We start from the raw sequence: 27845 nt of genomic DNA, 5'->3' as shown, positions 1-27845 counted from the left end.
GTATCAACCTTTTGAAGGAGTTGCCATTTCTCAAAGGGACCCTGTGGGGATATCGACTAAAACAAAGTCTATTTTTGTAAGTGTCCTCTGTGGGTTCAATCTAATCCAATTCCAATAAAATCTCCTTCAAGGGCTTCTGAATCTGCCTTGTCTGATCCAGTACAATCTGTTCCATTTGACTATTTCTGTCCATCAGGTCTGCTTCCTCACCCTGAGCCTCGGCATCCTACTTCCTTCATTATAGTGCTGACAAGCAGGCGGACAGATTCAGAAGAAGCACTGTCTTGGCAAGAAAAAACTGCAAAGCTGAAGGGCGTAACATGTCCCTTTTTAGCTGCAATGTTTCATGTCATTGGTATTCTACTGGCTGGCGGGTGCAAATCAATACTATTGAGCTGCTGCTGCCCAATAAACTAACTTGTTGTCTCAATTGCAGTCTCTTTAGCAGCTCTGAGAGAATTTAAAGCCCTTGGAGAAATTCAAGGTAAAACGTATATATTTGGGGACTATATTATATATATATATGTTGCCCGAAAAACTCTGACCTTGCATATTGTTGCTGAGGGTTGGATCAGTTTTTCATTGCAGTAAAAACAACAACGGATAAAGTTGATTTTACTCTGGGGACGAAAACATGTCACAGTGGTATTTTTTCTTGTACAAAGCCTGCATTGCAAAAGGTTCTCGGGTCAATCGTATTCATGAGTAAAAATCATTTTTCGTATCTCTGCCATTTAAAAAAAAAAAAAAAGCATGGGGGTTTTCTCTGTTGTGATGTAGAAAGCTGCAACACTACAGTTTGTTGATGGGGGTGTTTCACTGAATGCTTCAAAGCTAATACCAAAGGGAGGGTCCATAATGATACGCTGGCGCATGGCCTTCAAGTAAAAAATAGCATTTAGAAAGAGAGCTGCCAATCAGGAAAGGCTCAAAATGACAAAAATACAAAAACTTAGAAGGACTACAAGGAATAGTTGTCTCCTAATCCCCCCAATGGACACAGCCTATGGTTAATGTATGACCCCGACAGCTTCCTCTGATGATGAGATCCCATACAGCCCATAAATATTAAGACATCATATGTTATCCCGGTGCATCTGAGAGGAACGTCAAGTCATCCGAGCATCATCCAGCCTCAAACTGACCTTCTCTAATGGATGAAAAGAAGATGAAAAGCGGGCTCCGTGGCGCTCCCTGAGGAACACCAGGAAGTGTAATCAGCAACGACCCGTGCTTCACTACAGCGATCTCAGGGAGTTCCTGAACATACCCAGCATGCCTCTGGGGCGGGATGTGAGTGAAACAGCGGAACAAGCAACTGCGAATGGATAATGAAGAAAAAACCCTGAGCCTATATAAGCATTCACACTCCTTCTTCCTCTCGGCGGATGTATTCTCCAAGAACGCTTTCAATAAACAAAAGAACATCTACATAAGCAAAAAGGTACTTAATAACTACGTAAAGAAAAAAGAGCAAAAGAGATACAAACAATAACAAAGAGACACAATTTCCATTAAAATAACTAAACTAAAGGGGCGAGAGGAAAGGAACAATTATGGGAAGACACAAAAAATCTACAGAGAAACACTAAATAATCAAAAAAGACCAAAAACAACTACGCTAAGCAACAAGCTACTAGATAACCAAAAGAAACACAAAACAACTAACAAGAAAGACAAAACATGATTACAACGACAAGCAAAGCAATTGCCAAAAGACACTGAATAACTACAAAGACACACAAAATAAATTAGAAACCAATACACTTCCTGAACATACCCAGCATGCCTCTGGGGGGGGGGGGGGGGGGGGGGGGGGTGGGAGTGAAACACTGGAACAAGGGAAAGGATTGTAAAAAAAACCCGAGCCTATATAAGCATTCACAACTACTTCCTCTTCTCTGATGTATTTTCTAAGAAGGCTTATAATAAACATATATGTAAAATTTCAACACAGATTGGAGGCGGCCTGCTGTGCAGATGCACGTCAACTTAAATAGAAAAAGCAGCGAGGGGCTGCAGGAAAACAAGCTGTCAGAACGCTGATGATTGAGACGGGGGTCCGAGGTAATGAGATTGTTTGGCATAAATCATGCAGGAAACCCGGCGAGCACGCAGGCTGCGAGTCCATTTCAACAACCATTAACATTCAAGAGAGGAAATAAAGCATGTCTACATACGTCAAGAAGCATGAGTGGCAGGCGCTGTTTCTGCTGCTTTAACACTGTTGGGAGAATACTGAATGTATTGTTCCAAAATCAGAGCAAACATGATAACAAAGGTATCCCAACTGTAGCTATGAACATGACAGGATGTGTGATTACCTAGAAGAGCATCAGGACTGTTTGAGGCATATGATAGCTATGTGATTAACATGATGATTCAGCCTCTATGGAGAGAGACATATGACAAGCATGATCATTTCTGACGTGGAGCTAATCTGAAGTAAACATTGAATACTGGTTTCTATTCCTCCATCTTGTGACTGTGTAACTCCCTCTCTTGGATATCAGCATGTGAAGGACACTGTTCAGGAACTAGTTGATGCTCTGTATGTGATGACTCCTTCCATTCTGGAGAGGATCACAGATACATGGATCCTGAGATTGAAGCTCAAGCCGGTGACCAGTGATATTTTTCTAACACAAAGGATCAGATGTGTGTGATAATAGTAATAATCTCTGAAGAACATTCAGCTTCTAAAATATGAAGATTTGCTGCTTTTTTTTCTCATAATATGATCTGAATACTGAACATGTTTGGGTAATAAAACAAGAGATATGAGTTAGGACATTGTGTAATAACAAAACAATGAAATAATGAATCAAATCTGATTATGGGCAGATTGATGAATAATGATAAATATCTTTAGCCGTGGCCTTATTTAGTTATGACTTAAGTTAAAGTGACATAAATCTGAGAACAAATCAATGAATCCTGCTTTGATTTGGTGATTTAGTTTGGTTTCGTATAGCCGTTAGATACAATTATTTCAAGTAAATGAACATTAGAGCTGCAGGTTGCGGGTAAATCGATAAATGGACGAGAAATAAAAAAATAAAAAAAAATCTCTGGTAATTTCATTCATTTAAAGCCAATTTGATCAAACTAATAAAATATCATATTTTGACTTGAGGACTACATAATCATGTGCAACTCTATTGTGCATAAAGCAAGACAAATCCCTGAAACACACTCTTTGAAATGTAATTATTTTTGACACATGGTGATGAAGTCCAACGCCTCCCGCAGAATAAAACACCCAAACTCACCATGACCTTTTCTTTCACGTCATAACAAATGTTTTTTTTGCTTTTCAGCAGCATTCAAAGTAACTGAAAACAAAGACATCATTAACTTCATGAAAATCACTCTTTGAAACAGGAGAATAACCTTACATGTAAGATATCTGTCTGTAAAGTGTAAAGTAATCAGGGTCAATCATCTTCTTTACAATTGCAAACTAATATGTTCTGGTTATGCTTGCAATTAAAAACCCGTCGTTCTCAGAAGCCCCCATAAGCATCCATAAGATTTACAATCATTAGCTCTAGGGGACACACCACTATCATGTTTTTTAGTACTGAAAAATGACCTTTGTGTTAGGGGATGTTCCCAATTAAAAAAGCTAACCTTTTTACAGAGGAACGCACACACCATTAAAAATCACCCACTGAGGTTCACTCGCAATAACTCAGCTTTAGCAACATTTTAAAGAGTGACTTTCTCCACAGTGGCAGTGATTAGCAGCACTCCCTGGACCCTCCTGCATTCAAACATTCATCCCCTCGCTCACTCTGCAATGATTTGAGACTTGATGTGTGGACCCTCTGTTCCCCTCTTGGTAATTGACAGAAGCACAAGCAGCGCTGCACATTTGCTTTCATTAAATGTGTCATTATTTTATTCTGAACATTCACAGAACTCCAGTAATGAAGCGTCTGAGAGCACGGCACATGAAAGCAGCGGCAGCCCTCTTTATAGAAGACTTCTGGGCTTTTTTCAGCGCTTCTCTACAAAAGCCGCATTGTTTACAACTCTATTTCTAGACGTGGAGCTTCTCTGCTTCTGTTTGTTTGTTTCTTTACTAAATATACAGTATATTCCCCAAAGCCTGCTGCGGCAAACTGACTTATCTTAACATGTAATAAACACACACAGCACCAATATATGTTTCTTTAAGCAACAAAGAAGAGAGGCATCTAGTGGGTTTTAACTCTAACACAATGCATGCTGGTGCTGGAGTACTCCGTGACCACAGAGCGTGAACGTTTTGATCAGCTGTTTTAGCGCAGTTCTCCAGTGAAGGGGGGGGGAGTCTCCCTCCGCAGCCGTTTGGCGTAGTTTTGGCACAGTCCCGTTGTACAGACCGACGTTAACAGCAGCCCCGTCTGTGCACACGGAGACCGACTCTGTCGTCCGGTGATCTAACCGCCTTCTGAAAAAGCTTCACAAGTACGTCGGGACGCAAATACGCTTTGTGACACAAGTGACGGTACGCATTTCAGATTGTTGTCGTGCATGCGTACCTGCGTAGCAGTTATGTGCACCCCTGGCTATAATAACACTTCCAACACAGAACAAATCCATGTTCATAACTTCTAAAGTGCTCCGTAAATAAAAAACTGAAAATACTTTGACATTTATAAAAACCTATGCAATCAAGCCCTTAACAAAAGTAGAACACTAGATTGCTGTGCTTTAAGCGCTTTGAGCACCAGGAAAAGCGCTTTATAAATGTAATGTATTATTATTATTATTTTTATAATTATTACAAGGCGGTGTATTCCTGCCCATTAAAGTCCTACCTCTCAGCAGGTCAGGGGTGGGGTGCGGCCAGTTGAAGGTTCGGATCAGCTGCCAGTCAAAGTCGTCGTCCTGACCCTGACGGTACTCACACAGACCGGGGTCCAAGTCCTCATCAAACGTACAGCCAGCTGCAGGAAGGCAGGACAACACGGGTTAGAAAACAAGAAACACACTCGGAAAGAAAACTGTCAGCTTCATCATCAATTATAAGATCACTATTATTAAAAAGGTATATTCAAGATTCAATGCTTTTATTGTCATGTGTACATAGCTACAGTGTAGTTATGTTGATGAAAACCTTAGGTCACAGGCTGTTCCAACTTTGCTTATACAGTAGGGATCGGAAACAAAAACGGTTTCCCATGTCTTTTACAGATGCGAGCATTGTTTTTCTGACAAACGTCAAACAATGCATCTAAGCTACAGAAAACGTGCAACAAGGAGATGTCGTGATGGAGGGGATGAAATGGTCTTAAAGCCTGGCTGGGTTTCACAGAGAGAAATGACAGCAGTGCTGCATGTAAGGTCTGCAGAGAGAATAGTGATGTAAGTTATGTAACATGTGGGACAAGCTCTTGTGTCCAGTCTCTTTGTTATGGTACCGACTTGTCTAAATCCATCTCACGGACCTTGTAGACAAAGAAATCCTTGGTAGGACTTCTTGGCGACAAGGAAATCAGTCGGATAAGCTTAATTGAACATGGCATTGGCACACATACAATCTCATCTCTGCATGGTATAGATAAAACACAGATAAGATAGAAACTACAATATGGAACGAAATCCACAGTTACCCAGCAGTCGTGAAAGAACAACGTCAACAACAGTCATAACTTAACCTCATAAAACAACATTGATATTTACCATGGCGTTGGGAATTAATGCAATCTGGGTACAACAGGAAAGTTGAAGCTTTCAGTGAAGTGTGTTTGCTTTCAGCAGTAGCAGATGGGATAGGACTTAGTCTTTGGAAACAACAAAGCCATCAATGTCTTCATAAACTAACAGCGGTCACTCAACATAGTCACCAACCTCATCATCGAACAACAACAATATCTACTGTCGAATGCAATGAAATAAATGCAATGTTACCGCAAGAATCACGTACCAATTAGTTCACTCTATTTGCTATTACTGGTTAAGAAATGCATCAAATCAGTCAGTGTAAAACCAGAGAAATTACTGCCCAGTTGAGTCACCACGGGCTCACGGAAAAATGTGTCCCTACATAATTTCCTGGAGAATGTTTGAAGCATTGAGCTAAATTACAGCTAATGGTTTTCAACAGGCGGTCAGCGCCATCCAGAGCAATTAGCCCCGTGGAGAGAAAATGACACAGGTCACCCAAAGAGCCAGAAATAATGGGAGGGGTTCTTCAGCCGATGGAGGACTGAAGGTGACCCGCTCTGGCCTCTAATGGCTGCATGTACTACACCGCCATTATCACACAGAGTTCAGCTTTTAAAGCCAGCAGCGCATCAGGACCGAGGACGAGATGCTGGCTTGTGGTTTAATTGGTCCGAAAACACAGAGGTGCTCTTCAGCAGATTAATAGTCTGGATTCAGGAGGAGCAGTTTGTGGTCATGCATTTCCAGTAAATACGGATGTTTTAGACAACATTTGCCTCGAAGAGTCGCCGTTGAAAATTATTTTGTCTTCATTGATTGATTTTTGACTGTTTTCAATCTGTCTTTAAATCCATTGCAATATTAATTTCTAACAAACAGAAAAAGCCAGGGTCGAAGAATGATTGCATGACCAACATATTATCAAAACGGCTGATTTAGTTTCTCTTAACATCCAATTTAATTAAGGTGTGAGCAATTAAATCACTTATTGCTGCTTTGACCGGAGCATAATTCATGTTATTAGTTTAGCATGTGACTTTCTAGTGTGCTGTGACGCTACGAGTGTATCAAGATGCAGGTTAGCAAGAATTATCCAGAAAGCAAATGGACAATGGTTAAAGATAACATGACTAAACAAACGGTCTTATGTTAACATCTAATACAGCCTTGCTGGCCTTATTTTGAACAGCGTGAGTGACTTTAATCAACATTACATTTCTATTTTGACTTTGGAATATAGAGGTCACTTGTCCAGTTAAATTAGTCAAGTCTTCTTTACAATATGTCTGGTCACACTTTCCAAGTTAGACCTATTTATTTAGGCCGTTTTTACAAAAGATATTAAACCCAGGGTTCCTACACTTTACCACCAATGATTTTCAATGACTTCTCCATGACCTTTACCTAATTTTCCATGACCAAAAAAAGAATGGTTTATTTTAACATGGAACAGGAAAATAAGGTCTGCATATGAAACATGTTGTGCCTATCTAAAACAAATCGAATAGGCCTACTAGCTCCTACAGACTAAAGCAACTCAAATCTCTCACCAGCAAAACACCTCGTCAGTTAAATGCCATTTTACATTTCATTACTATACGATACAGTATGTGTTATCGTTATAGTATTACTATTTCGGCGATTAGCTAAAACATAAATTATATTTGATGCAACTTTAGTTACATTTTCATGACTTTTCCAAAACTTTGGGAAAAATATTGTTTTCCAGGGCCTGGAATTTGCATTTTGAATTTCCATGACTTTTCCAGGTTTTTAATGACCGTAAGAACCCTGTAAACCGTTCTTCTAATTTCAAGTAGGGCTGGGCGATATGAAGAAACTCAAAAATCCCCAAAAATAATATATGGGTAAACTAGGAAAAGACTAACCTTAAAGTCAAGAGTTAATAGTTGATAGGAGCCTCTTTCCTCCCCAACCCCCCGCTGTGTTCCCTCACTAACAGATCACATTAGATCCCGGTGTTAAACGTCTCCTCTGACTCCCTGCCAGCCTGTATTTCATTCAATCCTGTGTGTGCCCCAATGCTGTTGCTTTTGTTCAGAAGCTCCATCTGTTTCCTTTAATAATGCATACGTCTGCAGATGTTTGTTGCAAAAAAACGGCTTATTCTGCCCTTCCTGCTGACAGAAGTATCACCAACACAAACGACAATCCAACACTCTATCTATATCATTATGTTCCTACTTGTCTGTGCCAATTAGCACTAATATGTGCTTAGGTATGTGCTATGTCTTCTGTGTGTTGAGGGGGTTGTATTAAAGTGCTTTTAATTGTGCGTATGTGCTGTAATTTTTCTTTGCTGATGTGTTTTATATGTGCTCTTGTTTTTTCTGTTCTAATGCTTATGTGTTAAACTTATGCTAGTGTGTTTTTTAATGTGCTCATGTGTTTTTTATATGAAACGCTGTCAACATGCCAGGGACTGCATATTTTAAAAAGATCTGGCACATTTACAGTACATGATGAACTCAAGTGCGAGTGTTAATTAATGTGCATTGTCCCTTCCAAAATACAAAATAAAACAGACGTCCGCACATCCCCCTGCCTGCAGTCCAGAGAGTGTTTCCTAGTGTGTAAGCAGATCACAGTGTTTTAATTGCCTCCTGTGTGAGGGAGTATCTGAGGATGAGAGGGTCCCACGGTGCAGGCCCCATGGTGCAGGCCCCACGGTGCAGGCCCCACAAAGTCAAAGTCAACTTTATTTTCAATATTTCAGTTTGTGTGTACAGAAAGAGGGATCGAAATACCGTTTCCCACAATCCCGAATACAAAAACAAATATATATACAAATAAATATGCAAATATGTATATATCTATATATACACAATCAAAAGACACATGTATACATATGCACACATTAAGACCTAAATAAAAGCACAACAATCAATATATACAAAGTAACAGTCACTTCAATATCTTTGAGAATCTTCAACTTCGACTTGCGGATGCAGGCCCCACGGTGCAGGCCCCACGGTGCAGGCCCCACGGTGCAGGCCCCACGGTGCAGGCCCCACGGTGCAGGCCCCACGGTGCAGGCCCCACGGTGGAGCTCTGCCTTTGACTGAGAGCCCCCCAGCTTCAGGAGGAAATGTCCCCATCAGACACGTCCCACTGATTCTCCTCATTAAGACTCAGCCTCTCCGTTCCTCTCAGAAACCAAACGAGCTTCTCCTGCAGCGGGGGGGCGAGGCTGAGTAATTAGAAAAGTCACGAGCGTGCTGCTGAAGTTTCAATGATGTGTGCGCAGTGGGGGGGAAAGCACATTTCTTACATGAGTACAAGAAGAGGACAACCTCAATACTCTCTTACAAGTAGAACTCCTGCGTTCGATATCAGGAGGCTTGGGATCAAAATATACTTTAAGTGTCAAAAGTAAAAGTATTTATTGTGTCTAAATGCTGATATCAAGGTCATTTTTCTGTCAATCATGTTTTAAATACGGATATCTTAACCTATAATTGTATTTATTAATTAACTACGGCTGTGAGATTCATGTAGTGCAGTAAAAAGTACAACAATGGCTTCCAACATGTAGGAATGTAGAAATAAAAACTAGCCTAAAATACAAATATTCAGGCAAGCAAGAAGTACTTTAAACAATACTTGAGGGTTTAGCTGAGGTTGTTTTGATCTTTACTTAAAAAAAAATAGTTAAATTATAATTCATCTGTCAATGTCACACGCTGGGAATAAAAGATTCCTGTTCACGAAGACAACAGGCAAGCAACAGGACTGAGGTTGATCAAATTTGCACAAAATCTTAAAATAATAATCAGCTGAATGTTAGGAAAAGAAGCTAAAAGAATACTAATTGCTTATTAAGAGGCGACGGTGCCTCCATGCAGAGCCGCAGAAACACCTGCAGACGAGGACTGAGAAAACTTCAGCTGACGGCTCCTCAGAGAACAAAGAGGACGGAAGAAATAAGACAATCTCTGGAAAAGGTAGGAGGGGTAATTCGCCAAACAAGGCCCGAGCTCGTTGTTGAAAGTAGGGCTGTGCAATTAATCGTATTTGAATCTCGATTACGATTTTGGCTTGCAACGATTACGAAAACAAAGTAATCGAAATAAAACGAGTATTTGCTGCTTGCGCTTTCACCCCTCCCTAAAAGCCCCCTCGGCCAGGTTGTGAGTGACAATAGTTGTGTGAGTTCAGCGCGAGCGAAGATGGCAGAACAAGAGCAACTCGTGACCAAGAAAGTAAAACGAATTCCGCTGTTTGGAAATACTTTGGGTTTAAGGAGTCCGACGTGGAACAAAAAAAATCCAGTTCACGAGCGTGCCCCCTCGACTTCATCCACCACATCACAGTCATCAATTAAGGAAGCGCTTTACAGTGCAACGGCCTACTCAACCAGCTCGCAAAGACAGAAAGATATAACACATGCCATCACATTCTACATAAGACATGTGCCCAGTTAGCACGGTTAGCAACTGGCTGACACTATGGACCATCTCGGCATCATTTCACCAGATCTGCACTGCCACAAATGCCGTGGGGAAGTTGAAAAAGCTGAATACTTTGCAGTTGAGTTATACTTAAGGTTCAGGGTAATCAACTGTTAAAAAGATACTGTTCAAATGTTTTAAAATGAATAATCGTATTTAATAATCGTGATATCAATATTGACCAAAAATAATCGTGATTATGATTTTTGCCATAATCGAGCAGCCCTAACTTCTCCTTCTTCTTCTCTTTGTTCTGTATGTTGTTCCTCAGCAGACACATGACATGCACATCCAGATGAAATATTAAATTGTGCTTTAAAGCTTCAGAGGTTCATAAAAAATACATAGAACAAATGTAGGATACTTTACGCATCCTGGGGGGAAATTTGGTGTTTTGATAGTTGCTTGATTTACATAGGACATTTAGGGGACAAATAATATTTCTCAGTTCCTGTGAAATCCATCTCTGAATTGGTTTACTGTAAATGTCTGTCTTATTTTTCAAATTAACATTCATGCTGAGAGAGAGTCTGCGTCCATAACTTTAAAAAAAAACTATCAAATACTTTTTAAAATATCACTGTTCAATCAATCAACGTATATTCATATAGCCCAATATCACAAAATGTTGAATTTGTCTCAGTGGATTTTACAGTTTGTAAGGAATATACAGGAACGACGTTCAATAGATGTCGTGTGTAAATTAAAAATATAATACATTAACAACATAGGTAGTCAAAATGCTTGAAAATGAATATGTCTTTAAAAAGATTATCTTAAATAACGGTATATCATGACATCCCTAACCTGTGTAAATGAAACAAACATTGGAGGAACACTAAGTGCAGGAGGTGAACTAGTTGGTAATCTGTGTGCACCGACCCTTTAAAGAGATGCATTTCCAAACCAGCCAGGAGTCGAAATACCTTCCACTTAATTGAATCCCATTAGCAGTGTTTGTGTAGGATCAGTCGTGAGGGGTGTGTGTGTGTGTGTGTGTGTGTGTGTGTGTGTGTGTGTGTGTGTGTGTGTGTGTGTGTGTGTGTGTGTGTGTGTGTGTGTGTGTGTGTGTGTGTGTGTGTGTGTGTGTGTGTGTGTGTGTGTGTGTGTGTGTGTGTGTGTGTGTGTGTGTGTGTGTGTGTGTGGAGGGGGGCCCTGGGGAAGATTAATGGGCAGAGATGAAGTGTTTTTCTTTCCATTTCAAACTATATTTGTTCTTCTTACGTCGCTTTTTATTGAAAGGCACTTTGTAAAGTCTGTTCCCATTGATGGAAAACTATTTTTCACAAAGTACTGAGAGCTCACTGTCAGTGGAAAAATAGGAGTTTGCACTAATGAGTCAAAACACCAGGAAATGGGTTAGCATGTTAGCGCTCCCTCATCTGGAAGTCAATGGTTTTCTGAATGTGTTTTTGGTTATTAGCCTCCATTGGAATCCTTTGTTTAGTGACATCACTATGGAACACTCACTCTTCTATTGGCTAGTGATTCAACACATTGTACGTGATAGGCTAAGGGGCGGGACATCTCTTAGATGTTGACCAATAACAACAAAGCCGGCCAGCTAACCAATCAGAGCAGACTAGGCTCTGGTTTCAGACAGAGGGTGAAAAGAGATGCTGCAGCACAGACAGTATGAGAAAAATAAAAAGTTTTTTGAACATTAAAGCAGAAGACATGTCACAGTAGAGACACTACATACTGATATACACCTGAACATCAGCAGGAGAGGACTCTTTAAAGTAGAGACACTACATACTGATATACACCTGGACATCAGCAGGAGAGGACTCTTTAAAGTAGAGACACTACATACTGATATACATCTGAACATCAGCAGGAGAGGACTCTTTAAAGTAGAGACACTACATACTGATATACACCTGAACATCAGCAGGAGAGGACTCTTTAAAGTAGAGACACTACATACTGATATACACCTGAACATCAGCAGGAGAAGACTCTTTAAAGTAGAGACACTACATACTGATATACACCTGAACATCAGCAGGAGAGGACTCTTTAAAGTAGAGACACTACATACTGCTATACACCTGAACATCAGCAGGAGAGGACTCTTTAAAGTAGAGACACTACATACTGATATACACCTGAACATCAGCAGGAGAGGACTCTTTAAAGTAGAGACACTACATACTGATATACACCTGAACATCAGCAGGAGAGGACTCTTTAAAGTAGAGACACTACATACTGACATACACCTGCACATCAGCAGGAGAGGACTCTTTAAAGTAGAGACACTACATACTGATATACACCTGAACATCAGCAGGAGAGGACTCTTTAAAGTAGAGACACTACATACTGATATACACCTGCACATCAGCAGGAGAGGACTCTTTAAAGTAGAGACACTACATACTGACATACACCTGAACATCAGCAGGAGAGGACTCTTTAAAGTAGAGACACTACATACTGATATACACCTGGACATCAGCAGGAGAGGACTCTTTAAAGTAGAGAAACTACATACTGATATACACCTGAACATCAGCAGGAGAGGACTCTTTAAAGTAGAGACACTACATACTGATATACACCTGAACATCAGCAGGAGAGGACTCTTTAAAGTAGAGACACTACATACTGATATACACCTGAACATCAGCAGGAGAGGACTCTTTAAAGTAGAGACACTACATACTGATATACACCTGAACATCAGCAGGATAATACAAATAAATCAATTTTGAGAATTGCTGATTATTGGTTTGACGTTAGAAATCTTTACAAATAGCCAGGAGTCTAAACACTTTCCGAGGAGCTTAAGAGGCCCTCGGGGGAGATAAACCGGGGGCTGTAGTGTTTGTGGTGAACCTGCGTCCAGCCGACAGAGAAAACCATGACTCTAAAGCCCACATCATAAATATCCGTTTTGACGGAGAGGGAGGGAAACAAAAGGCCCTTACATGGCATTTATCCTGGAGAGGGAGAAATAAATTAGAGTGGAGAGACACACACTTTGTGAAGAGCCCTCCAACATGAGGAGAGAGACACAATGGAAACATCACAGAAACCATATAACCAAAGGTTTACTCTAAAGATACATAATCACTGAAGTCCGGGACGAGGACGGGTTCATGTAGATTAAATCATCTAAATACAGATTTAACAAAGACACTAACTCTTACAGGGCAGAGAGGTGTTTCAGTCTCACGGATATAAATCCCGGCTCTATGGACGGCTGCCAGTCCCACAGATTATCTTTCGCTGCTTGGAGATCACAAACTCTAAATGAAATCGAAACCTCGATTAGAAAGAGACCCTCTGACTCCCCCTCTCATAATTGCGGCTAGCTTTTTCTTTGTCCAGAAAAAAAGACTTCTCCTGTCTCCAACATCCCATACAACTGTTCTGCATTCACAATAATGATTGCCAATTGCAGTTTCAAAGTGTAAGATAATGACGTAGTCTGCATTAATAGAGCCGTTGTTATGTTACAGATAATCCAAATATGTGCAAATGGATGTATCGTTGGTGGAGCTGAGGTTGGTCTGGTGATGCAGCCTATAGCTACGTATGGTTACATTCAATTTAATAATTCATAATAAAAACCTGTACACAACTTCAATATTAGTTATATAGAAATGCATCCATCGTACAGACGTCAGCATGGGGTTAAACTAGCTTTAAAGACCATAACAGTTTTTGATACAAGGCTGCAAACATGTTTCCTTCTACTTTAAAAGGTATTTAACATAGAGGTCAACTAGCTTTTGGAAGGGACATTTCAGGAACAACAGAACTTCAGTTCCAGCCTCAGAGGTTTTTGCTTGTTGTGGTAAAGTTGCGGATTAAAATACATCTGACAAAATTAAACAAACCCCTCCGTAAAACCCTGAAGAATATAGATCCATACCTATTCTTCTTCCTAATTATTTACCTCCAGTTACATACTTTAAAAAGGTACCTTACAGGCATTTCTGGCAGTGGCTCAGTCAGTAGGGGCTTGGACTGTGAGCCGTAGGGTCGTCGGTTCAAGTCCCCGAACAGACCTAAAGATGGAGTGTGGACTGCTACTTGGAGAGGTCCCAGTTCACCTCCTGCTCTGCCGGGGTGCCCTTAAGTAAGTCACCGGACAACCCCCCTTCCCCCATTGCTCCCCGGGCGCTGTGCAATAGCTGCCCACTGCTCCTAGTACTAGACTCCTGGCACGAGGATGGGTTAAAAGCAGAGAACACATGTCACTGTGTGCTGTGTGACCATTAAGGAGGGTTTCATCCCTCCCATTCTATTCTATTCTATTTCCACAATAATATTAGGTTTTGAAAAGTTCGGAAATCTTGCTTCATTTTGTTGACAGGGTTAAAGAGGGGATTTTTGCCATCTATTAAAAACTACACTTTGACCTTGTTATTGGGAATACAATGGTATATCAATCTGGCTATACTGTAAGTGATAGACAAACAGGCCGCTGTGTAAACTGTACCTGCTGAATAAAGATAGTTCCTTCCTCTTCGCTCCCAAGGCCTCTGAACGCAGCAGCCGTTATTAATGGTCTCTGAAGAAGAGGAGGAGGTGTTGGGAGTATTCTTCGTCTGAAACCCTATTGATGAGCTGTACAGCTGCACCCCCCCCCCCCCCCCCACCCCCACCCCTACAATCCCTAAGTAAACTTGTCAGCTCTGATGCATTGCCTGCACACGCTCAAATGCAAATCACGCAGCAGCCGAGCTTTATCTCAAAGCAAACACGAGCGAAACATCCCGAGTCTACAGAGAACGGAGGGGTTCTGATTAAAGGCGGTATGTTAAAGAGCTTCTGCAGAATTAACTTAATGCAAAGAGAACAGGAATTGCACAGGGCGAGGCTTATATACCCAGGTTTCAGCCAACGTTTAAATAGTTTTAACTTTAGGGAAGGGAAGATTAGCGACAAGCAGTGGTAGGAAGTATGCATATTTACTCAAGAACGTACTTAACTACAATTTGTAGGTATTTACTTCCATATTATGTTACTTTATACGTTTACTTCACTAGTTTTGGGTGTTTTTCTAATAAATGATGATGTATAAATATGGATTAAGACACCTGGGAGAATACAAAAGTTGGCTCCACTTTTACTTTCTGCAAAATTCAAATGATTTACATTTTAATGCACCACTTATAATCCAGTAAAATATGTTATTCTGAAAAATGGCCACTTTGATGATGAGTTTTGGTACTTTTCGTGTATTAATGTTGATATGATAGCCCAGCGCAAGTTCAAGCAGGAAGACTGTCTCTACATCATTGGCGTTCTCTCTTATCCAATCACAGTTCACCACAATATCCAGCAGCCAATCACCGTGCTGCGGTCAAACTTTCAAATGTTCTCCGAAATAAATGTTCTTCAAGCTTAAAAAGTCTCTCCTGATTGAACCATTTTACATCTTAAACTTAAATGATGTTACAAACATACTTATTTAAAGCCAAACTATGATTTTTTTTGAAGAAGAAGGAGAAGAAGAAGTTTTAATTTCTATTAAAAATAAGCTTTTTTGATTGAACATCCTTCATATGTAGTGGAGCACAAATGCAATATTTGTCTATAAAGTTGATTTTTTTTTTAAATTATTTCCAACAGGCAGCATGGTGACACCATTAGACCAACGAGAATTGAAACTCAGAGACCAAAGGCGGGAGGTTTAAATTATGCATAACACACAAAAACCCACATGAATGCTGCCCTGTGGAGATTTCTTGTAAACAAACAAAAAATGATGTTTACATCAACAAAAGCCACTGAGTGGATCTGACAAACCTGCTGGGTTCTTCCTGCATCGAGACATTTGTAAACCAGATTTTGTGAATATGTTATTTTTGATTTACATCCTTAATATTATTCATTTCTCCCTCGACTTGTATTCAGCACGTTGCCATTATGTTCTAGATTCATTATTGGGTCTATACAAAGTGAGGAATAAGTGAGAAATGTCAAAGACAGTCTTAAAATAAAAATGGTGTCAGTCCAAAATCTAAAGATATTACTTTAATGTCTTACAAAAAACAAAGAAAATCGGGAAATCTCCATATTTAAGAAGAAGTAACAATTATGTATTTGTCTTTGCGCAGAAAATTATACAGTCAGTTTGATTCGTTGCAATATTATTAGTTTTGAAAGAGTCTCCATAAGTACTATAAACGAAATGTGTTTTTGTGTCCAAGGCTGTCGAGATCAGAAAATTAAGGGTAGGTAAGAATGGAGAAACCAGCTCGAGTGCACTTTGAAAACACACAACCGGAACAAATCTGCCCCTTCCTCACATAGCCCCTCCTCCAACACACACAAACGCGCACATGACCAATGAGGGCACGAGATAAGTTTGTGCACAGATGGAAAGCTGACTGGCAGGTAGGCTATCCAGTTATTTTAGCCGGGCCGGCTCAGATGATTGGTCTTGCAGAGCTACAAAAGTTGAAGAGTTCATTCATGGATTTTTTACTGACAAAAACAAATAAAAGTAAATAATACAGGTTATAATAATATTAATAATCTCACGCATTTCTTACATTTCTCCCACCCTTTTTTTTTTTGTTCAGCAGCGTTGATATCGTTTTGATGCCATTAAACACAACTTTTGATCAGAAACAGCAAAAGGTAAGACAAATTGGCCGTGTTTGCTCCGTAAAGCTCCGTGTGGTGATGTATGTGTTTGCTTCCCCTGTCGCGAGTTCTGATCGCTCAGTGATGATACTTATATTTCTAGAATCTGTGGAATCTCAGCTTGCTAATCGACACCTTGTCTGTGCAGATCCGATATGTCATAAGGGTATGTATACCTAGAGCTCTGTGCTAAGTGTGTTAGCATTTTTTCGCTCAGGGCTCATTTAGAGGCTTCTTGTGAGACTTGTGTTTTGGTTGGTATCGTCAGTTAGCTGAGTTTCTTACTGTTAAGTGGGTATGACACATTAATAGGTTTTTAAATGTTAAGAAGCCCTGAGACACAGTTTCTTTTTGCATTAACCTGTTCAACCGGGAGGCCCCCGCATTCTTACATGTTTCCCACCCTTTTTATTTTGTTACCTTGTTTCTTTTTAAGTGTTATTTTTCTGCACGATTATTTATTTATATATTTATCTATTTCAGGAACAAAGTAACTGCAAGGTCTCACCCAGTGATTATCTTTAAGTTTGAATTGGTGAGTGAATGGTAATGCTATAAGTGATTGATTGATGTCATAATGACTGTGCATTAGGAGAGCTTCACCAATGCAACATGAGCTATTAGTGAAATCTTAATTACATTACATTACATTACATTACATTTCATTTAGCTGACGCTTTTATCCAAAGCGACTTACAATAAGTGCGTTCGATGCAACAAGTTAACATTAACTTTTTGTATTCATGCATACTTTACTAATCACTCCCCCCTCAAATGGAAATATGTGTTTACATAAATGGTGACCAAACCGTTTGAGACCCACTGAGATAATTTAGACTAAGTTAACTTGCTAACCACTCAGAGAGTCCTTTAGCCTCATTTATAAAGCCTTGCGTAGGATTGAAGTGGGAAGGTTGCTTACGTAGGACAAAGCAAATAAATACGCACAGACACTTTCCAATTCATAAAAGACTGCGAAAGACGGTTTCCCTTTATAAATCACAATCAACTCGAAATGCGGCACTGCTTTTGCGGGCTTCACGTAATGCCCATATTTGCCTATAAATAGTCAAAGAAACGCACATTCATTCATTCATTCATTTTGACTGACTGCATGAAGAAGATCGCAGGAAATGACGACAGAATAGCTAAAAAAGATATCTCACACGTGTCAGATTCTGGTTATTTTGGGGAGGTCGAGATAAATCAGATTGTTTGGTGGATGCAGTTTGAACAGAGTAGCAGCATGGAGGTAATTAAACGATAAGAGACCGAGGGGTGAGTTCTTTTTTATTTACCGCTATTTGTTACATACAAAGTCATTAAATAAAAATGTCTAGATGTCAGAAGTGTCTGCTCTCATTCAGCCTGTGATCGCCAGTAAACACACCGCCAGGACAGATCGATCAAAATGTAGTTGGTGGAGCCTCAGCTGCACTCATTCATCATCCTTTATCATCCTATGGGGATTTGACTGGAGATATCCAAGCATGTTATGACTGATAGACTCAACCCCTGCGCTCCTGAGACCTTTAGAAGACAGTAAGTGGTGAATAAATGCCCTGCTAATGGATATATGTCCAACCTGAGACCAACAAGGCCATACGTCTCAATTAAAATCAGGAAGTACACGGTTCTCATGCATGTAGCTTTTACTTTCCAGTTTTTCCCCACCTATGGTAGTGTTCTCGTGCCATTTTGGTCTATGTTATATCTCAAAAGAAGCCAGCATGAACACACAAGGCAGTGAAGGGTGACCATCTTTCTATTTATCTAAAAAATCTTATTTCTGGAGGCTGCACACTCGGGTTGGGGACGTTGGGCAGGATTGGCACCGGAGGGCATGTTCTGTTGTGTGAAATTGTTTCATTACGGGCCATGATGGCGACAGTCCCCAAACTGCAACTCTGGAAAAATCTCAGCCGAGGCGGGCAACTCTCCGAGGCCGATAACACTCTTTAACATCTTTTAGTATTCTTTAGGCGAGACAATACAGGAAGAAAGACATTGTTCTTCATGCACTGGTCGTTTCTGAGAGTTTGGGCTGGATTATTATGCTTCTTCTTTTAGACTTGTTGGAGGAAGACATCTAAAACACACATGAAGATTAAGTTGTTAATTTGACTAACTTTGTCCATTCTTTCTAAATCTACCTTTGGATTAGATAATGCCTCATTTGCATATTTGAATAGAGCCTTTCAGAAGACTTGCAATTGAAGGAATAATTGTCTTTGTCTAAGAAAACAGCGAGGGAAGTTTCATGGTGATATCTGTTAGTAACATTTCTACCATACTCCTAGAGTGTACAACTTATATGAATTCATCATATCTCTAAAGGTCGTTTTCTCCAAATTATCTATATATTATTAGACAGAAATCTCCACTTCAGTAGCTCTCACACACACCAAACTCTCCAGTTTCATTGTTCTCCATATTCTGAGGGGTTTGTTTACACACTGGTTTATAAACATATTATTCCTAAAAACATGGAGAAATGCCTATTTTAGCTCAGCATATTCAGGAATGATACAAAGAGATATCCAAAATCCCTTCAGTAAAAATGACTATAACATGTCAACAAAATAAAACCTGGCTTTATCTAATGTTCAGATTAGGGTTTGGGAATTAACACATATTAAGAAAATGGCTCATTTACATGTTTAAACATAGCCTTTCAGGAAACTTATAATACCAAAAACAATTGTCTTAGAGTCAGTAAGGAACTAGGGAACTTTCATGGTGATATCTGTTAGTTAATAAGGGTTAGGGTTAGGGTACCTTAAGAAGGTAACAGGAAACACCCACAGTAGGGCTGCACAATATATCGTGTCGTGACGATAATATATGCGATATTCACATCGCAGGACGTGCGATATTAAGTAGGCAAATTAACTCAAACACGTCCTTTTACAATTATTTTGCTGCTTGCTACAAAAGGAAAACTTGCGCGGCTCTCATGTCAGGGGCACTTGAGTGAGTGACATGCAGGCTCTGCATGCACAGCAAACCAACAATCACAATCATTCTTGATCAGATCACAGCAGGATAACCGACAGCTTGTTGCTCCGACAACACAAGATCCAGAAGTCTGTGACTAAAATCCTTCATCCGGTTAAATATCGTTAAAGAAATACCATTTGTACTGTATAGCATCAAAGTTCAAGAAAGGATGGTTTGCGGACAAAAAAAAACTGTCTTTTCTTCAATTCCTGTATTTTTTCATATCACAATATACTGTGTATTGCAGAGGGAAAAACATATATATCGCAATGTCAGTTTTTTCCAATATAGTGCAGCCCTAACCCACAGTCTACCTGCACAGTTTATGTTACGTGCAAGAAATTGAGTTGCACCATTGACATAGAGAGGAATCTGCTATGATATATACAGAATGTGTTATAAAGCACAACTCCTGAGGTGCTCCAAGGTGAACTAGCTTCCTGTTGAGAAAAGGATTCTGTATCCGACGCTGCAGCACAGGTGAACCGGTGGAGATTAAAGGGCTCACTGTATGATGTACCAGCAAGCCAGACGGAAAAATAGATAGGTTGCCGGGTAAGAGATAAACTTCACCCTTTAGTCAGTCTATGAACTCCCTGTCAATGGTTTATTTAGAGAGATAAAGATAGCCAGTCACGGACAAAGCAGGTGCTTTTCATTAGCTCATTTCATCTTTCCATTCCCCCCCATCACCTCCCACATCTTCTCCAGTTAATGCCATTGTTAGAGATGTCATGAGCATGAATAGAGGTGAATAAAAACAGATCTCTTCGAATGAGGCTCAAATCACAGTTATTAAAAAGACTTTCCCTGCAGCACCTGCATTACAGCCCATGAGGAAAAGGGTGGAAATGACAGATACACTCACACTGATGCTACAAATGAAAATATAATCATGAGTGCTGGAGGAGACACTTTCCCCCTTGTGTGCGAATCCACTTTAATAAGTGGTTATGGCAAGACTTTTTTGTCCCCTGCAACAGAGGAATATTCATGTCAGGACTGACCTAAATGCATTAGTTGAAAGCTTTATATCTCTGTTTAGTGCTGATGTATTCATATTGGAAATGATTGCCGTCTCCACACTTTAAATTCTTCCTTGCCAATTAAAGGAGACATATTAATGAAGGGTCCTAAAAAAAAAAAAAAGTGATTTCCAGAGAAGTGCCACTTCAAATCAAACACATGCAATCCTTAAAATTAAAGAGGCCTCGTAAAGTAGCCCCACATCTATCTGCTGGATGTTATGTATGGTAATGTCGTGCATAGATTTACACAACATGCATGATTTCACGACGACCTGCGGCTTTGATGTCAATCTCCATGCAATCAAATGGTAGAAAGGAATGCTCAGAATGGCTGCGAGCAAAAGGAACTCAGTCGTGTGAAGAAAAAGAATGAGGAAACAACTCAACTGCAAAGAGATTGTCATGGTTATTTATCAGCATTATTTGTGTTTGGTGCAGAATATGTTATGCACAGCAGTCCCCGTATTCAGAGCAGGTGGTCAGCCGCAAGACAAGGGACTCGTCGTGCCATTTGTACGTTTCTATTATTTATTTTTACATATAAAGTGGTGCAAGAATGATGCAATTCTGTTGGCTCACCTTGATGTTAGCATTTCACTTTTCCCTCGACAAAAAGCCAAACGTTTTTGTTGGATTATTCTATAAAATAATCTCTCAAACAAGCGTTCATGATAATTACAAGTTTTGTTCAGCAGAATAATCTCAACATATTAACACCACTTTATGATTTCTTAAGTAAAAAGCTAACCTAGTGCTATAAAAGGAACTTCAGCTCGGTCACATGACTTCACGTCCCCACCGCTACTTACTATGCTGACTCACTTTTCAGGTTTGTCCTAAAGTTTTAAGGACTTATTCCTTAACTACTTTATTGTACACACAGAGAGAAATCCACGGGGGAAAGGAAACGTGCCGAGGATACCGAGTGATAACAGGCTACACGCTACAGAGGTTCTCTGGGGGGGAAGAAGGGTCTGACCTCCATTACTGAGGCAGCGCTCTGACTGCAGCCTCCTGCCGTCCCAACAGACTCACCGTTAGAAAACACACTTCAGCTCAGCTCCCTGTGTGTGCATCTGTGGAATCCTGCAAGGCCAGTTACTTTTCAGAAGTCTTCTCAAGTTTCACACAGCACCATTGATTTTAGTATGAATTATAACTTGTCAAAATCGATTACTTAGTAGTAGTGTTGCAGCTCGAGAATCACAAATATGTATAGACATTTATTTATTGGGATAAACCCCTTCTCGTTTTCAAGGGGGTCCCGACAAAAGCAACGTCTTACAGACATACAAGGTTCGAGGCTTTTATTGGTCATGCGTACATAGCAACAGTGTAGTTATGACGATGAAAATCTCAGGCTCCTCCCACAGTGCAACACAATAACACAGATAAACAGAAAAAATAATGCATGTAAATACAAAAAGAAAAATAGTAAAATAGTGAAATAAGAGTCTGTATACAAGTGATTGGAATATGATATATTAATTAAATAATTTCTAAGTAGCAGCCAGATCAATGTTATGGATGTTGTTTCAAAGTTCAGTTGGTTAACAGTCTTATGGCCTGTGGGATGAAGCTGTCCCTGAGTCTGGTGGTTTTAGTCCTGAATGATACATGAACAAAATAACAGAAAGCAAAGCATGACAAATCACGTCGTACAGTCTGTTAATCATGCATGAAATAATTTGCGCACATCAGTCCAAAGAGGCCGTGTGTGATGTGATCCAGTCACCATAGAGCAGGATTTGGTTTGAGAGCACCATATGGCGTACTGTTGCTATAACTTTAATGCACTTCTGAGCATCTGCAGAAAAGTTGCCGCTCTGACTGTCAGAAAGTTACAGGAAGAAACACCGAAGCCTGAAAGCAGCTGTTTCCTCACAACACACACACACACACGACGCTCCAGTCGTAACAGGGCACTGTCACCAGGGCTAGAGCCTCTTTCTGAAAGAGATCATCGCTCCTCGGAGAGCGTGACACTGTCTTCGCTTCGACTTAATTACAGCTCACACCTCCCCTCCCTCACAGCGGGGGGGGGGGGGGGGGGGGATTCAGACGCCCTGAGGAACACTTGATCCTCTGCTTCCGGTGGCGGCGTTTACTCTCTTTTCTAAAAAGCACCTCATATTGCTGCGCGTGGAGGTAAAGACGGTAACAAGAGGCTTTACATGGCATTATAGCAGCACTTCCTGCAGCACCATATACATTTAAATGAGCACTTGTAATAAGAGGCTTAGCTGTGAGGGTGCTGTCCATTATTATGATAAAGAATTATCACTCAAAAGTCCAAGATGCAGACATAATTGCTCTCTTCAATCTTTGACTCTGAGCTGCTTAGTCCCAGCACACGGGGAAATAATGCCTGCAGTAATTTAGAGGATTTTCTGGGAAGCAGGAAGGAAGGAGGTAAAGTGTTCATCCTTTTTTCAAAAAGCAGCTAAATGCTCCTTTTTATGCAAAAAAAAAAAAGCACCACACGTAGCAAGTCTTGGGCAAAAAAACTGCAAATGCATCGATTCAATTCACCCTTTCAATGAATATTCATGCACCTTGTATTTTGTCAAAGCTGCAACATCTGTAACTGTCGAGAGAAACGATCGAAGCTGCAGAGTGAGCACATGTGCTTTTAAAGCTGAGTGTATGCAGAGAAAGGAGACACCGTTACACTCAAGTGACAATTATGGAGTAATGGTTAGCGTCGTGTAGCAATAACAAAAGCAGAGATGAGTCATCACGGCAATTAAAAAATGCTCAGAAACACAAAGGAACACCCATATGAAATGTGCTATAATGAACTAGTTGTTGCCAGTAATCATATCACAAAGAAATTATGCATCCGTAAAAAATATGAAGTCTTTCTAATATGAGTGAAAAACAGCAGCTTGTCCAGGGGCTTTAAATCCCATCTACTGTAGTGTTAGACGTGCAAGGCTGCATTTGCAAATAAACAACAACAACTAAAGCGTGATAAAGTCTGTATAGTGCGTAGGGCTGTACCCGAATATTCGTTCGTTGGAGTAGGTTTTATTCGGGTTTCAATTTTGTTATTCGGATATTCGTTTTTTTCGTTTTTTTTTCGGCTGCCAAATTAAATTTATTGAAATCTCCAATATCAACATAAGAGCTTGTGCCTCTTCGGGGGGTGCTAACACTTAACCATAAACGTTATTGTTTACTTTCTCCGTCTTTATATGTAGATATGACTTTTTCTCCGTTAATCTCTGTCACGTTGTTTCCATAGCAACAACAACTTCCTGTCAACAGGGTTGTATACATTAACAAATAACTATAAAACAACAATACTGTGTAGAATAACAAAATGAATGCCGTGAATAAACCGGAATACACGTTTTGAAGCGGTTCGCTGCCATTACTAGGCCCCCCGCAGCCATTAATTCTATAATAATGATAACTAACAGAAGCATTTGCTCAGTATATGTGTGAATGAAGCTAACAGAGGTACAGGGATGCGTCAAGAGTTGAAAAATATTATTTATTTGGTTTCCCGAAATCTATATTGGAGAGAAATTATGATTGATGTGTCAGTTGTGTTGAGACAAACGTTTAGACGTCTTTATTCGGAGCCTCCGCTGCACCCAAAATGTGATGGCATTATCTGGAAGTTATTGCATCAGCTGCTACAATCCTGTTAGTGGGTTTGATATTTTCCGGCTGTAGAAATTGCATCAGGTCAGCGGTCCATCAGCGCTCTGACAGAGGGGCGCGCGGGTTGTTTTTTGTCTGGCCTTGAACGGATTTTCTCCACATGGCTCTTGTCCTCAATATTTGTCATTCAGGTTATGCCGTCCTGAAACATAACAGGAGACTCTTTTATTTCACATAGCTTTTTTCTATATACCTGGTAGTGATTATGCTCAGCCTGACCTTTCCTGTGCTTTAAACCTTTTAGCCTCGACCTCAGATCCTCTCCTGTTTCTCCCTTGTTCCCGACGTGAGGCTGCTGTTATCTTTTAAAGAACATTTTCTCTACGTTTAGCTCCACTTTCAGCAGAAGGAAAAGCACTCTTGTTCCTGGAGAGCTCAAACAAAACAACACTTTAAGTACATGCTCTGAGTACTTCTACTTCAGATCAGGAAAAGGTCATGGTTTGGGTTAGGGTGGTAAGTTAGGTTATATAAATGAAGTGTGTGAGTAAAGTATGAACGCTAACCTGCATAATTCAATCAAAATGACTCAGTTGTAAACACAATACGTTCATTTCACATTGGACAATAACAGCAAACCCACATTCTCGATAACGTTCCAAGGAAAACTCCTCCAGAATTACAGTTAAATAAAGAGCTTTCTGAACATTAAAGCATCAAAACGTGTCACAGTAAAGACACCAAATACTAATATGAACATGAAAATAACCGTTAAATATCCTCTTTTATACAACAGACTCAAAAAAACATAATTTTACACCAATACAGCTTTTAAGACACCAATTTAAATAACCTTTTATCCGACTAGTAACCCATGGCACCACCACTGCAAACATAATCTACAAACACTAATTTCTTCTTCACAGATATGATACTTGCCTATATTTTCAACCTTTCCACACGGATAACAAATCCTTTTTTAAGTATTTGTCCCAGTGAATTCATCCAGTCCACCCACAAGGTGCAGAATAGCAAGGGAAAGCAACTTATTCCACTGTGAATGCACCACAGAGCTAGAAGGCAATACTTTGCACCCAGTAGGGCGAAATATTATTTTCAATCCACGCTTTGTATAAGAACAGGAAAGAAAATACAGCCAACAGCAAAACCATAAGACATTTACACAAACATGCACTCACAATGAATTATTCACAGTGCACGGGAAGTGAAATTGAAAAATTATTATTTGTTGCACGTTGGGAAGACAAATGAAAACACAAGGCTTTCTGATCCCTCTGGGAGAAAAAGCAAAGCATCCCATCATGTTAACATAAAAGTCTGTATGTACCGTATTTCTTTCTCATTTACAAAGTCACGATATACACAAACGTTAAAGTTACTATTCAATGTTGCGATAAGGGCAGCATGAATGAATAAATACATGCGATTATTTTTGACTGATATTGCACATCGATATTGTTCAAAATATGTAAGGGATAGAAACATTTAATCATTTGAACATTGTGTGACCTTTTAAGAGGATCCTGTTAACTGTGTTCGTTATTCTCGCGTCCATGAGAGAAGCTTTAAAAAGGAGACTAAATGGAGTCTCTGAGAAGGTTCAAATGGGTACTTTAATTAAAAAAAGGCGCGGTTATGTTACAAGCAGAATATTTTCAGTGAGGAGAGAAAGGCTGCAGCTTCCTCTCGCAGTGGTCGGCCGAGCAGAAGAGACTTCACAAACCTTCGTCCTTCCCGCTTGCTGGCTGTTCGGCCCTCCTCCCTGGGGGCTGTGGTGACGTCGGAGACTTCCCCCTCGTTCTTCTGTGTCCGATATTGCGTTAAACGGAGGATTTCGACATTTTACATTCATTGCTTACTTCCACATGCCCTTTCTCCTCCTTATCACTTTCATAACTTTATATGTACTACATGTTAACGGCGTCAATAGCCACTTTAATGATACTGATGGACGGTAATCCCGGACGCCGTCATGAAGGATTTTCAGAATAAAAGCTTGGTATTGAGAACTTCCGTTTTTTTCCAGAATAAAATAGCATTTAAACTGACGGTATGTTCTAACTAAATTATGCCATAAAACATTGATTTTAATTTCTAACAATCCATACCAAACAAATGTGGTTTGTAGACATCTCCTCAGTTACAAAATACTTAATACAAAAGGTATTTTAACACATGTGTCACCTTTACAATTTCAATTCTGAACTAGTATATTTCGCTAAATTGCGCAGCCCTTGCTATGTGTAGAAGTGGTATTGAATATCAGTTAGTTTCTCTATGTTGGGTGAAGATGATCTGGATCTTGGACACACTTTAGCTAAATGTCTCATTAGAGCCCTTCACCAGGCAACAGCCGAGCAAATATGTAACAACTGAGCCCGGCACAGACAGCCGCTCGCGAGTCTCTGCCAAAAACAACCGAGAGCGAGGCGAAACGAATGTGTCTGAGATTCAGGCTCAACGTCTGGGCCTTTAATCACCACAGCAGGGGGGTCTGCTCCACTTCAGCCCTCCTGCTCACTGAGCTGACCCCGACTCCTTCACAAAGAAACCACAACAGGGAGGATAATGTTAGCGGGAGATCTAACTCGTTTTATCCACAGAGTCAAAAATGAAAGAACAGTTATGAGATATAATGGAGATCTGTGAAGTGGGACACCCCCGGTAAACTATCCAAGCTTGAGAAAAGAGGCGCAGACACAAAACAGAAAGTGTTTAAAAAGATATAGGAAAAATACTTCTAGGGATGTTGAGAGTTCATGTATTATACAGAATCATTTCCAAGCTGAAAAACACCTACGTATCCTAAAACTAATCAGAACTAAACTACTGCATTCTCTATTTTAGTATTTTATTTCATCAGTCTACTCAATGGTTTAAAGACAACATGTTCTTCTCATGTTCATGTATCATATCACTGATGAGTGATATCTTTCTAACACACACAGAAGTTCAGATCGGATTTACAGGAAGTCACCGGGGAGGATTTAAAGACGGCCAAACAAGAGGAAAGAATTACATGGACTGCATGTTAACACTCGCTAATATAGAGGCTAAAGCCCACAGCCCATATAGCCATCTGGGCTCTGTTATCGAGCCAATGGGACTCTGTAGAGGTTAACTAGAGTGTGTGTGAGAGTGTGTGTGCACAGTTTTACGACCGTCTTTTCACCTGGGGATACACGCAGGCATGCGCAGAAGCTTATGTGTCTGTCTTCGGCGCATTAAGCAAAGAATGAAAGTTTATGACGTGGTAATATCCATTATGATAGTGAAGCCGTGGCTCAGATAATATTTGAAAGCGCTCCATCAATCAGATCCTCCCCTCATTTAACTTACACACACACACACACACACACACACACACACACACACACACACACACACACACACACACACACACACACACACACACACACACACACACACACACACACACACA

General features: G+C 40.1%; 1 protein-coding gene across 5 annotated transcripts in view; it reads right to left on the bottom strand.

The window, feature by feature from the left end:
* Nucleotides 1-27845, bottom strand: part of ptprua (protein tyrosine phosphatase receptor type Ua) — a 268605-nt gene that overhangs the window by 192453 nt on the left and 48307 nt on the right. For 4 of the 5 annotated variants that reach the window (XM_079654672.1, XM_079654673.1, XM_079654674.1 and 1 more), the window contains exon 2: nt 4809-4937. In XM_079654672.1, the coding sequence (XP_079510798.1) occupies nt 4809-4937 (129 nt within the window). Of the gene's footprint in view, nt 1-4808; nt 4938-26126; nt 26279-27845 lie in introns of those variants that run through there. The other variant, XM_079654676.1, reaches the window with a different exon arrangement.

This window comes from Notothenia rossii (assembly GCF_949606895.1).
Source record: "Notothenia rossii genome assembly, chromosome: 10".
Lineage (NCBI taxonomy): Eukaryota > Metazoa > Chordata > Actinopteri > Perciformes > Nototheniidae > Notothenia > Notothenia rossii.
Note: the sequence above shows the minus strand (reverse complement) of the source record. Positions and strands in the feature narration are given on the sequence as shown.